This window comes from Phoenix dactylifera, chromosome 11 (genome assembly GCF_009389715.1).
Source record: "Phoenix dactylifera cultivar Barhee BC4 chromosome 11, palm_55x_up_171113_PBpolish2nd_filt_p, whole genome shotgun sequence".
Lineage (NCBI taxonomy): Eukaryota > Viridiplantae > Streptophyta > Magnoliopsida > Arecales > Arecaceae > Phoenix > Phoenix dactylifera.
In genome coordinates, this window is record NC_052402.1 from 346508 (window position 1) to 361678 (window position 15171).

Sequence of the window (15171 nt, forward strand, 5' to 3'; positions counted from 1 at the left end):
ATTAAGGTAGCTTTGAAAGTGCACAAAATGAATCCGAAAATACATGAACCTAAACTGCCCCTGGCGTATATCTCAATGTATTCTGATCAGGAAAAACTTTGCCACTTCTCCCCCCCCATGTCCATACCGGCTAGCAGCACTTTGCTGATGATTAGTTTGTTTGCCCCTCACAGAATACAGGGTTTAGATAAAAATTAGATGGAAAGAACATCATATACATATTTGGTGCAACATATCCTATCCCAGCTTCCTCGAAGCTCATGACTCTCCCTCCCAACTCATGGTTGGCCAGCATATCATAATGAGCAGCACGGGATCGGCTTGCTAAAAGCTCGTTTAAGCACGGTCCACCTAGGAAGCCGACAACTTAAACTGTTTCTAAAGCTAAGCCCATAAAAATGCTAAGTTTTAACACCGATAACTTTCAAGATTAAATCAAGAAATACCTGAAAGACCTGATCTTCTTTCACTAAGTATATAAACATTCACAAACATATGTTATTCAATGTCTAAGCACTCCATCAAGCAGGGGACCTGGGCGTAAAAAAGTCACAATTTATTATAGGAATAAGTGTGTGTAGTCGCCTTACGTGAGATTTGCTCAAGAAATAACAGAGATGTGGGCACATGGAAACAAAGTTCACAGCCAAGTAACCACTTGGAACTATTAAACAACTCTGGAAAACATGCCTGGTCAGGTCATCTTCAAATCCTTCAAAAACAATTTAGCCAATTCAGTAGAACCGGAAACAGATATTCAGGAGCAGATGGTTCCCTGCTTAAGTGATTTCTTCAGTAAATTAACTCTGATTGCTACTTTATACAAACTAACAAATAGTTTAGTACACAAGAATTAAATCAGTCCAGTCTAAACATCATCAGCTGAGTTGTGTTTACAACTTTCCAGGGAAACAAATTTGCTTGAGCTTGAATCTGTTGCATTGTAGTTACGAATAATCTAAGCATCAATCCTTCCCACTTTTGGCGCGCTATATACTAGAAACGATCTGTTTGGAAGAATAATCCATCATAGAACTGACTGACAGAGGCAACTGATACAGGGATTGGAAAGGAGAAAACAATTGTGACCAAACCGAGTAACCATACTGGGAAATATAGATGTTCTGTTACATTCTGAGTTCTCAGAGTTCCAATTGCATCATGATTTTCCTGTCGACTATGTATTCAAACTTTCTTCTGAGGTTAATTTGGGTGTTCTCGACCTTTAAACTGGATGACTTCTCAGATCTGGATGATGCCTCAGCAACCAAGATGACCTGGAAGAGATGTCTGAACACTTTGGAATCTTCAACAGGTAAATTTCGCAGCAAAGTGATTATGTGGCAAGAAGAAAAAAAGTATTTGATTTCCTGATCAAACATTTGGGTGTATCAGTATATTCACAGATATGGATGTCAATGCTTGATGATATGTCCACTAATATGTACATTTGTCTGAAGAATCAAAACTCGAATCCACTGTTTAACTGAACCAACAAAGATGGCCTGCCAATATTGCTGAGAGGAGTCTCCACTCTGACAACTATTCCCGAGCTCCCGACATGCCCATTCCACTTGGATCTCCCCAGCTGCCACACAAAGACATGCGTCAATATCTACGAAACTTCAAACATCTTCCAACCATGATTGAAAAAAGAACTGTATTATAATACAAAGAGCTCAACAAGGACAGCACCATGCTGCCAGTCCAGGAACAATTAACTTACAGATAAGGAGGCAAAAGCAGAAGGATGCTCTGTGCAAGAACATCCATAAATCAGATTGAGTTCCTCCTTGATTGAATGGATGAGCTCTGCACGAATCCCAGGATTGCTTCCACCAAAAGTGGGGCATATGCTAATTGAAAAGGGGAAAAGAAAAGAAAACAAGCTTCAACAGCTGGAAGTCAGGGTAGTAAATTAGCGACCAATCAAATAAAGAGTCAGCCACATGATTTATGTAAACCAGGACCTACAATATATAATTTACCATTAAATGCCTCAGTTTTCCTCCAGCAAATTACAATGATATAAAATGTCATCAAACAATCCATCCTCACAAGCTCTGGACCATGATCAATCTATGTCAGAATAAGTTTATCAGATTTGTTCAGCATTTTATGAAAAGCAAATTTGTCCAGAACTCAGATGCCCCCCCCCCTCCCCCTGGCCCCCCAACTTCTCTCTGCTCTATACAGAAAAGAAAGAAACTTTGAAGTTCATTTATAGAATATACTCATTTGGCAAGGCGTTGCTAAGGCATTACTCTTCACAAGAAGATTATAGAAAGCAGTAATATCATTTTTTTTGTCAATAAGCGTATCATAAAAACAAAAGAGATCTTAGCATTGAAATTATAAGTTACAGAGACAGATGGAGAAATTATTAAGTCCTGAAAACCAGAAAAATGAATCAGCATCTCAACAAAAGGTAGCATCATCAAATCGATAAGCTGCTTAAAATGCATCAAACTTGTACATTTGACTGGACATGAAATGTGGGACAATACTTGGTGTATAATAAACCCAACCAAACTGGAAGCACATTTTTATCCTTCCAGAGCATATCTAAAAGCTATCTCAACAATATATCCTTCATTTCATTCTTTTCATTCCAAACAACTTAGACAAACTACCCTTATCCCAAGGGGCTGAATGATGATGGGATTAGGGGAAAAAGAAATAATGAAGCATCAATATTACATCATATGCTCTAATTAGCAGAACATGGGATTGAGGAAAGAAACCAACTATCATTTACCTGAATTGGATGCTTGGTCGTAGCATGAGACCAGATCTTTTCCATGCAATGGCTTGTGCAACCCCTACTGAAAAAGACTTATCAGGCAACTGCACCATTGGGGTAATCCGTGTTCCTTTTTTATTCTAAAAGGAAGATATTAACAAAGTTGTCAGGTATATGTATCACTATAAGGAGATATAACAAGGACATAATAAAAGTGAAGACACTACAGCAGCATGATACAAAAAAACCAGTGAAGGAAACTATCACCCAAAACACGGAAAATACAACTATAACAAAGACCATTGAAAAATTACATAGAATCTACTTAATATCTAGTTCGTTTGCATGCTTTGTCGAAATTAACAGCTAAGATATGGAAGCAGTCAGGTATGATAACATAAAACAATTTCCTGTCCGTTTATGCCGCATGTCCAATTTATGGTGTCTCGCCACTGTCAAGTCTGTCTTCATTGATTTGGCTACACTCTTCCTAAATCTAATGGCTAACCTTGAAAGAGAAGCTAATTCTTGTTTCTCCTGGATATCGACCTTGAGCTTGAAGCAAGCCGCCAAATATAGGCAAGAAAGCAGTAGAAGTCAACCCTTCACCAGCCACGTAAGTAAGCTGCCCATTTGGGAATTGCAAGTCCATGAATGACTGGAGGGGGGAAAACACCGGTCAACAACTTCATGATTAGAGAAAATTCAGCTTTTGCAAAAGAAATTATAACCGTTGATCCAAAAGACTGAACATATGAAAAGCTAACAAATATATACTCCACTGTCCCAGAGAAAGGGGCAGTATGTCTGGTACTTCTGGCATCTTAAAAGAACTATGATAACACATTCAGAAAATGAGCATTTAAAAAATAAGTATACAGAAAAAAAATGTAACCAGAATGCTCAATTGAAAGGATTTGTACTGATTATGCATAGAATATAGTTGTCCAGGTAATGTGATTATTTCACAGAAAGAATAGCCAAAGATAAGTTTTGTCAAATATCATGTGGCATAATAAGTTTACTACTTCATATTGCATTGTACTTTTTGATTTAGCATGGTTGTGTGAGTAAGCATCTCCCCAAAAACAAGAGGCATTGCATCATCAGCAATGCCATTTGCCAAAGTTACTTGACAGGGCTTTAAGACTAAGGAAAGAAAAATATAATTAATGATTAAAGTAGCCAAGAAACATCTGCCCATATTTTTTGGGCCAGCTAGAAAAACAATTCATTTATGAAATTTTATTCATATCCCTAGGAGGAGCACCATGATACAGATTATAAACAAAAATAGATTGGGGAAAAACTTATGTAGACTTACGCAAGCAGGAGGGTTGAGACAGATCATTGACATCAGCAACCATCTTCTATGTTTTGACCATAATGCTGGACAGAGGGAATGCATTCCATTCTAAAGACAAAACCATTGCGTCAGCAAGTAAAAACAATGGTACCCATGGAATAGCTGTCATCAAAACTTACGAGCCTTCAATTTGATTGGTGAATAAAAGAGACGCATACTTAAGAAAGAGAAACTGTTCTTGTAGATTAAAATGAGAATGCAACTATGAGATATAAAAACATAAATAGATAAAACGCATACTGGACTAGGTCATAGTTAAACAAGAAAATAAGCAGTGAACAAAATCTGTAGCCCTGCAAGAATTTGATAAAGTAGGGGAAGAAACCTGCAAGGAATGCAGGAACGATCAAATTATGGACAGATTATCATAATGGATTAATTATGAAAAAGATTCTGCAATATCAGGATGATAAAGGGAAGAAGAAGACCCGAAAATTTATGCCAATGTAGTGACTATAGCCCATTGAATGTGTCTGATTGTTTCTATTAATCTCTGCTACTGTTTCTGATAGTGTAGAGCTTTAGTTAGTGCTGAATTGTTGATTGTATCAATCTCAGCTGCAACTTGAAAAGATATGGCGATGTTTGGAAACACTGCATGGTCGGGAAGTTTGGTAAGACTGCTAATATACACGTGGACAGGTTAGGTCTATATCTATCTCCATTTCAAATTCGGTGAATGCATGGAAAGATGCCAGGGCTGGTCAAAAGCTTGCTAAGCAAATCTACACCAATTTGTCTTCTCAGCATAGTGGTGCATCGTCTATTAATTTGGCAGGGAACAAATCAAATTTGGAAACTTCAAGTCTCTCGAGGGTAAAGTATTTTATTTGGAAGCTTGGGACAAGCTTCTTACCAATTCTTAGCCCGATACCTTGTATTTAAATTCCTCTCCTTTATGCCTTATGTGTCAACCATTTGGTTTTTCCAATGCAAGAAGACTAAACAAACTTGGCAACCGCTCTACGAATGACTGAAGTGGGAGCTCGCAGACCTTTTGTCAGATTATGATGGTAACTGGCTTGAGCCTAGCCTTCCTTTTGGAATGGCTTCCCTATCCTAAATTGGGCATGGCCTTGTTTGCTAATAACATTTGGCAATTCTGGAAAATTAGAAAACCTGTTGTGTTTGTAATATTAAGCAAAAGCCGTCTCTCCATGCCTGAAGAGCTCGAGCTCTGGCTTCTAATTATTAGAATCCAATTCCCTAGTTGCCCTAGATAACTATGGAATTTGGTTCGATGGCAAGCCCCAATTAAGTACTACATCAAACTGAATATTGACAGATCAATCTTGTCTTTTGATAGGGTTGCTGGCATTGATGTTGTGGCTCATGATGCTTTAGGGAGGACACTCGTTGTCAAAGCTATTCCTGTATGCCCCTCCTCTATTATGACAGAAGCTTGAGCCCTCCTCTATTATGACAGAAGCTTGAGCCCATGGTATGTCGTACTGCTCAGTATGGAGTGTATCATACCGTACCGAAAGGAAACTGTTGCTGGTGGTCCAAACCGAGAACGATTGGCACAGCGGTGTGAACGGGGTTCCCTTGGAGTTGGGTTGATTGCGCTCCACCTTCCACCGGAAAACCTGCAGGCAAGCCTCGCACCACCACTGGGGTAGTGGGGGCCCTCCGACGATCAAGTCAGAGGAGATTGAAGGAGAAGGAGAGATAGTAGTAGCGGATAAGAGAATACTCTGGAAAACCTTTGCTTACCCCCCCTTCTCCCCCCCCCCAGCCGCATATATACCAGGCTGGGGGGTCTTTCTGGGGGGCTGGTCATCGTGTGGCACGATGGAGTTGCCACTGGCATGGCCGTTACAGGGCGTCGTGGGGCAGCGCTGGGTACGGCCATGACAGGGCGTAGTGGGGCTCCGCTTTGTACGGCTGTTGCAGGGGATCGTGGAGCAGCGCCGGATGCGACCGTTGCAGGGAGTAGTGGAGCAGGGGGCCGCGGTGTGCCTCAGGGGAACAGCCTGTCGTTGTCGGGAGATTGCCGACTCGGGGTCGGATGACTGGATCAGGGGGCAGCCGACTCGGGGTCGGGCTGCGGAGCCGAAGATATCCGACTCGGGGTCGGATTGCTGGATCAAGGGGCAGCCGACTCGGGGTCGGGCTGCGGAGCCGAAGATATCCGACTCGGGGTCGGATTGCTGGATCAAGGGGCAGCCGACTCGGGGTCGGGCTGCGGAGCCGAAGATATCCGACTCGGGTCGGATTGCTGGATCAAGGGACTGCCGTAGTCTTCCTGGGCGCGCGTGCCGGTCACGTGGGGCATGGTGGCTAAATTCCCCCGTAACAGTAGCCCCCCACTTCCGAGCCTGGAACCAGGAGGGGAACGGGTGAAGGGAGTGATGCTTCGAGATTGCCGCCATCCCTCGGAAAGGCGCGCGCGCTTCGAGCTCCCCGCCTCCTTTATGGCGTATAGCGGTTGTCGCTGATCTGGCAGTCTGCGGATTTCGGCGGACATCCTTCCTTAATGGCGTCGATTCGCCTTTGGGGCGCGAGCGATCCTTCGGCAGCCAGGCGTCCTCTGGCGTCATCGAGGCGTCACCCGCCTTTCCGCCTATTTAACCGGGAGCCCTCCCCCGTCCGCTTTTCTCTTCACAGGCATCTTCGAGTTTCTCCCTTGCGCTGCTGTCGTTGCCGTCGGACTGTTCGCTCGCTCCTCCTTTGACGCTCTCATTTTTCCTATCTTTTAGCTCGCCCAGTACATGATTCGTCTGGAGGAGAGCCACGAGGAACAGGCGAGGCTCCTGGCGAGGGCCGAGAGCCGACTGAAAGCAGTAGAGGAGGGAGGCCAGGCCGCGGCGGGGAGAACGACCAGGGACCTCGAGACGAGGCTCCAGGTGGCCGAAGAGCGGGCACTCGGCTTCGCCGCCCTCGAGAGGCAACTGTTGGAGGCTCAGGAGCAACTCAAGGTTGCCTCGGGTCTCGAAAGCGAGATCAGGAAGGCGGAGGAGCGAGCCGAAAAGCAGTCCCGGAAGGCCGCCGACTTCCGGGAGAGGTGGGAGAAGGCCCGGCAGTCAGCCGACAACGCCCGCAACCGAACCCGGTCTCTTGAAGCCAAGCTGGGCGAATTGGAGTCGGTCTTGGAGGAGTCCCGCGCGAGCGACCAGGAGCTTCGTTCGCGCTTGGAGGAGGCCGAGGCTGCTCGCATTGCTGCCGAGGCGAAGCACAAGGAGGCTCGGGCTGATCTGCTGAGGATCTCCTCCGAGGCGGACGACCGGATTGTGGCGAAGGTCATGGAGGCAAAAGCTCAGATTACGGAGCGAGCAGAGGCGGCGCTGGCCGAGAAGAGCGCGGAAATCGGGCGTCTGGCGGTACAGGCCTATCGTCAGTCCGCCGAGTTCATCCGTGACATGTCGGAGGCGGTACAGGCCTATCGTCGGTCCGATGAGTTCGTCCGTGACATGTCGGACGCGGGGTCCGACTCCTTTGTCTTAGGCTTCGATGAAGGCTTGGCAAGGGTGTCGGCCAAATACCCCGGGATTGACCTGAGTGGGGTCTCCCTCCTCGACTCCCCTCCGGCGCCATTGCCTGCTGATTCTCCAACTGCCTCCCTACCCCTTGCGGACGTGCCCGGCGTTCCCGACCCAGGGGTTCCTCCAAGCTGACCCTCTGTACCTTTCTTTGCCCTTTTCTTTGTATGTTGGCGTTTTGCCAAGTTGTATGGGTCTCGGCCCTGAAACAATGAAAGTTAATGCAAATAGAGTGTTTCTTCATTTCACTTTCGTCCTTTCTCTTTTTAACTTTTGGTAGCGTCTCGCCGACTCCTAACTCTTGAAGTTCTTCCGGCGCTAGGCCAGGCATCCGAGGGTTAGGCCTCAGGAAATTCTTCCGGCACTAGGCCAGGCATCCGAGGGTTAGGCCTCAGGAAATTCTTCCGGCGCTAGGCCAGGCATCCGAGGGTTAGGCCTCAGGAAATTCTTCCGGCGCTAGGCCAGGCATCCGAGGGTTAGGCCTCAGAAAATTCTTCCGGCACTAGGCCAGGCATCCGAGGGTTAGGCCTCAGGAAATTCTTCCGGCACTAGGCCAGGCATCCGAGGGTTAGGCCTCAGGAAATTCTTCCGGCGCTAGGCCAGGCATCCGAGGGTTAGGCCTCAGAAAATTCTTCCGGCGCTAGGCCAGGCATCCGAGGGTTAGGCCCCAGGAAATTCTTCCGGCGCTAGGCCAGGCATCCGAGGGTTAGGCCTCAGAAAATTCCGCTCGTTGGTCGGCCAAGGCTGGCGCAAGCCGAGGCGACCGGTCGGGGCTTCAGGCTAGTCGGCTCCCGGGATGATCATCGGGTTAGCCTGGCATCCGAGGGCCGAGCCTCGGAAAATTCCGCTCGTTGGTCGGCCAAGGCTGGCGCAAGCCGAGGCGACCGGTCGGGGCTTCAGGCTAGTCGGCTCCCGGGATGATCATCGGGTTAGCCTGGCATCCGAGGGCCGAGCCTCGGAAAATTCCGCTCGTTGGCCGGCCAAGGCTGGCGCAAGCCGAGGCGACCGGTCGGGGCTTCAGGCTAGTCTGCTCCCGGGATGATCATCGGGTTAGCCTGGCATCCGAGGGCCGAGCCTCGGAAAATTCCGCTCGTTGGCCGGCCAAGGCTGGCGCAAGCCGAGGCGACCGGTCGGGGCTTCAGGCTAGTCTGCTCCCGAGATGATCATCGGGTTAGCCTGGCATCCGAGGGCCGAGCCTCGGGAAATTCCGCTCGTTGGTCGGCCAAGGCTGGCGCAAGCCGAGGCGACCGGTCGGGGCTTCAGGCTAGTCTGCTCCCGGGATGATCATCGGGTTAGCCTGGCATCCGAGGGCCGAGCCTCGGAAAATTCCGCTCGTTGGTCGGCCAAGGCTGGCGCAAGCCGAGGCGACCGGTCGGGGCTTCAGGCTAGTCTGCTCCCGGGATGATCATCGGGTTAGCCTGGCATCCGAGAGCCGAGCCTCGGAAAATTCCGCTCGTTGGTCGGCCAAGGCTGGCGCAAGCCGAGGCGACCGGTCGGGGCTTCAGGCTAGTCTGCTCCCGGGATGATCATCGGGTTAGCCTGGCATCCGAGGGCCGAGCCTCGGAAAATTCCGCTCGTTGGTCGGCCAAGGCTGGCGCAAGCCGAGGCGACCGGTCGGGGCTTCAGGCTAGTCTGCTCCCGGGATGATCATCGGGTTAGCCTGGCATCCGAGGGCCGAGCCTCGGAAAATTCCGCTCGTTGGTCACGCGCCTGTCGCTTGCCGCTCGACGAGATTTCTCCGTGGCCAGCTACGATCGTGTTTCTCCTCTTCTCCAAGCGTCGCCTGGAGAACACCAGAAGGGTATTAAATGCTAATTGAAGCGTTACCTGGAAAATCGGATCGCCAGTTGCTGCTTGCAAGGAGTGTCAGTTAAGCGGCCGCGATACGCGCGCTCTTCGAGGCAAATGCGGCCTGGGCGCGAGCGGAGATACGTGGGCCGCGGGATACATGCTGCCCGGAGTGTCCTGCATGAAGAATGCAATTAAGGAGAACGACTCTTAGGAGATCGTGGGAGGATACGCCTCGAGAGCCGGAACGGCTCCGGATTCGGTGCGCCCGCCTTTATTGGAGCCACCCGCATCGGAACGACCGGGGGGCCTCAGTTTGGCTATAAATATAAGTGCAGGCGCGGTGGAGCCTGCCAAGCCGGAGCTATTCAGGTTGCCATGGTTCGTGGACCTCCTCTCCGACGTGTGGCTGGGAAACCCCCGCCGGAGGAACGGGAGGCGCGCCCCTCGCGACTTCCGCCAACTAGCCGTTTCATCTGGGATCAACAGGGAGGTTCTCCCCGGCGGAACTCCGCTCTAGGCGTTTCATCCGGGATCACATCCCCCCTCCTTTCAGCCCTGCCTCCCGATTGAGCTCTGCGCCAGACGCTTCATCCGGGTTCGCGCCTCCTCGCGCTCTTCTCCCTTGTGTTCCTTCCCTCCCCTTCTCCTGGGGAGGACCGGAATATCCCTTGGAGGTGGCGTTCCTCTGGAGGCAGCGGGAACTCCTTCGTCCACTTCTTCTTCGTCCGCGCCGGCTCTTCGTCTTTTGCGTGAGGCGTCGATGGCGCCTCCGGGGAGAAGCACCCACGCCCGGTGGGATTGCAGCTGCTTCGGATGGAGGGTTCGGGATCCCAGATCTTCAGCTCCACGGAGTCTCCACCTCTTCCTTGTTTTCTTTACTCCCCAATTCCCCTCTGGGAATTCTTTGTAATCACACGAACACACCGTTGTAACCAGGAGTTATTGAAATGAAAAGAATTGTACATTTTTCGAACTGTCTTCCTGGCTTTGTCGTTCTACTGGTAATACACCCGCAGGTTAGCGGAATTCCAGCTCCTCGGAATTTCTCGACCATCTAGGGCCTCCAACTGGTAGGAGCCAGGTCGGTTTACCCAGCGAACCCTATACGGGCCTTCCCAATTTGGCGCCAGCTTCCCACCTTCCGCGGGCTGAGATGCTTTGGCTCGCCTTAGCACCAGATCTCCGATTCTGAAAAGTTTCGGTCGGACCTTGGAGTTATAATATCGGGCCACCCTCCGCTGATACATCGCCATCCGAACCTGCGCCATTTCTCTTGCTTCTTCCAAGAGGTCCAGGTTTCCTCGGAGTTGCTCCGAATTGGCCTTGGGTCGGTGCGCGGCCACCCGGGGCGAGGGGAGTCCGAGCTCCACGGGAACAACCGCTTCCGTGCCATAGGTTAGGCTGAAAGGCGTCTCCCCGGTAGGGGTCCGATGCGTGGTCCGATACGCCCAAAGGACATTCTCGAGTTCTTCGACCCAAGCTTGCCCCGTCCGACCGATTCGCGCCTTAATTCCTTGGAGGATTGTCCGATTTGTGACCTCGGCCTCACCGTTGGTTTGGGGATGCGACACAGATGTGAACCGATGCTCGATCCCGAACTCCTCGCAGAAGTCACGGAAATGCTTGTTGTCGAACTGTCGACCATTATCCGAGATGAGGACCCGAGGTACCCCAAATCGGACAATGATGTTTTTCTTCACGAACTTCCGGACTTGCGCCTCCGTGATAGTGGCCAGCGGCTCTGCCTCCACCCACTTGGTGAAGTAGTCGATTGCAACAATCAAAAATTTCCGCTGAGCTGAAGCGACGGGGAATGGTCCGAGGATATCCATTCCCCACTGTGCGAAGGGCCAGGGCGCGGTGATTGGTGCCAAAGGGACAGAAGGGACTCTCTGGACGTTGGCGTGGCGCTGGCAGGCGTCGCATTTCCGTACGTGATCCTTCGAGTCCTCCAACAAGGTAGGCCAATAATAGCCTTGCCTCATGATCTTGTGCGCTAAGGACCTAGCCCCCAAGTGCGATCCGCAGACGCCCTCATGGACTTCGCCGAGGACGTAGGCCGCCTCCGAGGGGCGGAGGCACCTTAAGAGGGGGCGGTGAACGAGGTCCGGTACAGCCTCCCTTCATAGAGTACGTAGTGGGCGGACTTCTTGACAAGTCGCCGAGCTTGATCTTCGTCTTCAGGGAGGATCCCTTCGGCGAGGTAGGCGACGAGCGGGTCCATCCAAGACGGCTCCGGATCAATCGCCATCACCGCTCCAGCCTCGCCGATGCTCGGGGCATCCAGGGTCTTCAGGTAGATTGCCCTCGACAAGTTGTGCGCCTCTGTGCCCACCAAGCGGGACAACCTGTCGGCCCTGGCATTTTCGCTTCTGGGGACCTGCTGGATGTCGACACTGCCGAGGTTGGGAATGAGTGCTTGCACCTTCCGGACGTAGTTCTGCATGATCGGGCTCCGGGCCTCGAACTCCCCACGAACCTGCCCGACCACCAGCTGGGAGTCGGTGAAGACCTTCAAACGCCGAATGCCGAGCTCCCTGGTGAGTTTGAGTCCCGTGACTAGGGCCTCGTACTCCGCCTCGTTGTTGGTCACTGGAAATCCAAACCTCAAGGCATACTCGGCTATCACTCCATCAGGACTGGTAAGGACCAGCCCGGCCCCTCCACCCTCGGGGTTGGACGACCCATCGATGTGAAGCGTCCAAATCGGGAGGTCGAGGCTGGGTGTGTCCGGCGGTTTAGGTTCCGCCTCCTGCACCGTGCACTCAGCGAGGAAGTCCGCGAGCACCTGGGCCTTGATGGCGGGTCGAGGCTGGTAGCGGATGTCGAACTCACCGAGTTCTACTGCCCACTTCACCAGTCGTCCCGCATTCTCGGGGTTGCTGAGGATCTGCCGTAGTGGTTGATCGGTTAAGAGGGTGACCGAATGAGCCTGGAAGTAGGGGCGAAGCCTCCTGGTCGCGGTCAGCAGCGCGAAGGCGATCTTTTCAGCCTTCGTGTACCGCGTCTCGGCATCCCGTAGGACCCGGCTGATGTAGTACACAGGCTTCTGGAGCTTTGCCTCTTCCCGAACCAGCACCGCACTGACCGCGGTTGGGGAGACCGCCAGATAGAGGTAGAGCATCTCCCCTTCTTGCGGCTTGGACAGTTGGGGAGGAGACGCCAGGTATTCCTTGAGCTGGTCGAATGCTGCTTGACATTCGGCCGTCCAGAGAAAGTCTTTCGGGCGTTTTAACACCTTGAAGAATGGTTGGCAGCGTTCGGCCGATTTTGCCACAAATCGTCCAAGCGCGGCGACCCTTCCAGCGAGCTCCTGAACCTCCTTTACTTTGGTCGGAGGGGACATACCTTGGATGGTCTTGATTTTGTCTGGGTTGGCTTCGATACCCCGCTGGTTGACAATGAAACCGAGGAACCTTCCGGCCGAAGCGCCGAAGGCGCACTTCGCTGGGTTCAGCTTCATGCGAAACTTCCGCAAGGTGGTGAAAGTCTCCTCCAAATCCGCGATGTGCTGGTCTGCATGGCGGCTCTTCACCAGCATATCGTCCACGTACACCTCCATGTTCCGGCCGATTTGCTCTTTGAAGATTTTGTTGACGAGGCGCTGGTAAGTGGCGCCAGCATTCTTCAGACCGAAGGGCATTACCTTGTAGCAGTACAGCCCCCGGTCTGTTATAAAGGCAGTTTTCTCCTCGTCCTGTGGGGCCATCATTATCTGGTTGTAACCGGAGAAGGCGTCCATGAAAGACAGCAGCTGATATCCGGAAGTTGCGTCGACCAGTTGGTCTATTCGCGGAAGCGGAAAGCTATCCTTAGGGCACGCCTTGTTCAGGTCGGTATAGTCGATGCACATCCTCCACTTCCCGCTCGCCTTCCGGACAAGTACAACATTTGCCAGCCACTCGGGGTAGCTTACCTCCCTTATGAATCCTGCCTCCAAGAGCTTGTCTACCTCCTGGTCGACCACCCGGATCCGATCCGGGGCACAGTGTCTCTTCTTCTGCTTTATTGGTCGGTGGGTCGGGTCGACGTTGAGGGCGTGAGAAATGACCTCCGAGTCGATCCCAGGTACATCGGCCGCCGACCAGGCAAATACATCGGCATTGGCTCGGAGGAATTCCACCAACCGGGCCCGAGCCCCCGGGTCGAGATTGGCGCCGACCCGGACCGCCCGGTCGGGGCGGCCTTCCTCAAGGGGGACTTCGACCACACCCTCGGCCGGCTCCCCGTGCCGCAAGGCCACCTCGTCTCTGGCATCAAGGGACTCGACGCTTAGGGCTTCCACGGGCTTCTTCCCTTTGAGAGTCGCTAGGAAACATTGCCGTGCGTTCGGTTGGTCACCTCGGACCTCTCCGATCCCAGCCGTCGTGGGGAACCGCATGAGCAAGTGGTACGTAGAGACCACCGCACGAAGGGCGTTCAGTCCGGGTCGTCCGAGGATAGCGTTGTAGGCCGAGGGAACACGGACGACCAAGAACCCGAGTCGCACCGTGGCTTCTGCGGGTGCGACGCCCGCAGTCACAGGCAGCTCGACGACTCCTTCGGCCGGGACAGCGTCACCAGTGAATCCGATGAGGGGGGTGGATGTTTTGTGCAACAATTGTCTGGACAAGCTCATCTTTTGGAAGGCCTCGTAAAACAAAATATCAGCTGAGCTTCCACTATCAACAAGAACACGCCTTACATCATAGTTTGCCATAGTGAGGGAGATCACCATGGCGTCATCGTGGGGAGTCTGAACCCTCTTTACATCCTCATCAGAGAAGGTGATTACATTCCCGACCCTCTGCCTCTTTACGACGGCCATCCCTGATGCTTCCGCCGAGCCCCCTGCGTTCCTCACAGGCCGAGAGCAGCCCCCAGTGATAGTATGGATCACGCCCGCAACGGGTCGATTCTGCTCCCAAGGCTCCGGAGGAGCCGGGTCGGCCGGACGCGGGTCCGCGGGGGACGTCGGTCGCTCACATATCGACCGAGACGCCCCCGACGGATGAGAGCCTCGATCTCGTCCCGAAGCTGGAAGCAGTCCTCCGTGTCGTGGCCGTGGTCTCGGTGGTACTCACAGTACGCCCGAGAGGGCCTCTTTCCAGGGATCTTCTGCATCTGTCTCAGAGCCGGGAGATCCTCCCGCCCCTTGATCTCCATAAGGATCTGGGCCCGGGGAGTCAGGAGGGGTGTACCGGTTGAAACGTCGAGGCGGAGAACGAGGGCGCGGGGCGCCGTGGTTCCTCGCCGGCGACGGGCTTCTGCGCCGACGCTGGGGCGTCGGGCTCCTCCTCTGGCGTGCCTCTTTTCGCCTTTTCTTCCCAAGCTTTGGAGGGATCTCGGCGGCCTCCTTGCTCCGGTGGGCGGCCGCCTCCTCGGCGTCCGCATACTGGTTCGCCCGGGACAACAGCTCCGGGAAGCTCCGTGGCAGGCATTTATCCAGGGAGAAGGTGAGTCTGCCCTTCCGGAAGCCACGCTTCAGGGCTGAAAGGGCCACCTCCTGACTCAGGTTCCGGACCTCCAGCGTAGCCTTGTTGAAGCGGGTAAGATAATCCCGCAGGCTCTCTCCCTCATTTTGCCGGACATCAAAGAGGGAGTCGGAGACCAGTCGCCGCCGGCAACTGACGGCGAAGTGAGTGATGAAGAGGCGAGTGAACTGGTTGAAGGACCGGATCGAGTCAGCCTCTAGCCCGGCGAACCACGCCCTCGCCGGGCCACGGAGGGTTGCCGGGAAAGCTTTGCAGAGAAGGGGATCTGATGCTCCGTGGAGGAGCATGAGGGTCCTGAAACTCTCGACGTGATCT

General features: G+C 52.3%; 1 protein-coding gene across 4 annotated transcripts in view; it reads right to left on the reverse strand.

Moving 5' to 3' along the window:
- Positions 1-676: 676 nt before the first annotated feature.
- The window catches only part of LOC103708959, a 29263-nt gene continuing 14768 nt past the window's right edge, over positions 677-15171 (reverse strand). Inside the window, exons 3-8 of one of the 4 annotated variants that reach the window (XM_008794083.4) lie at positions 4068-4157; positions 3252-3401; positions 2759-2883; positions 1727-1856; positions 1449-1588; positions 677-1370 (exon numbers count right to left, since the gene is read on the reverse strand). In XM_008794083.4, the coding sequence (XP_008792305.1) occupies positions 1463-1588; positions 1727-1856; positions 2759-2883; positions 3252-3401; positions 4068-4157 (621 nt within the window). In that variant the 3' untranslated portion in view covers positions 677-1370; positions 1449-1462. Of the gene's footprint in view, positions 1589-1726; positions 1857-1988; positions 2080-2758; positions 2884-3251; positions 3402-4067; positions 4158-15171 lie in introns of those variants that run through there. The other 3 variants (XM_008794085.3, XM_008794084.4, XM_008794086.3) reach the window with 3 other exon arrangements.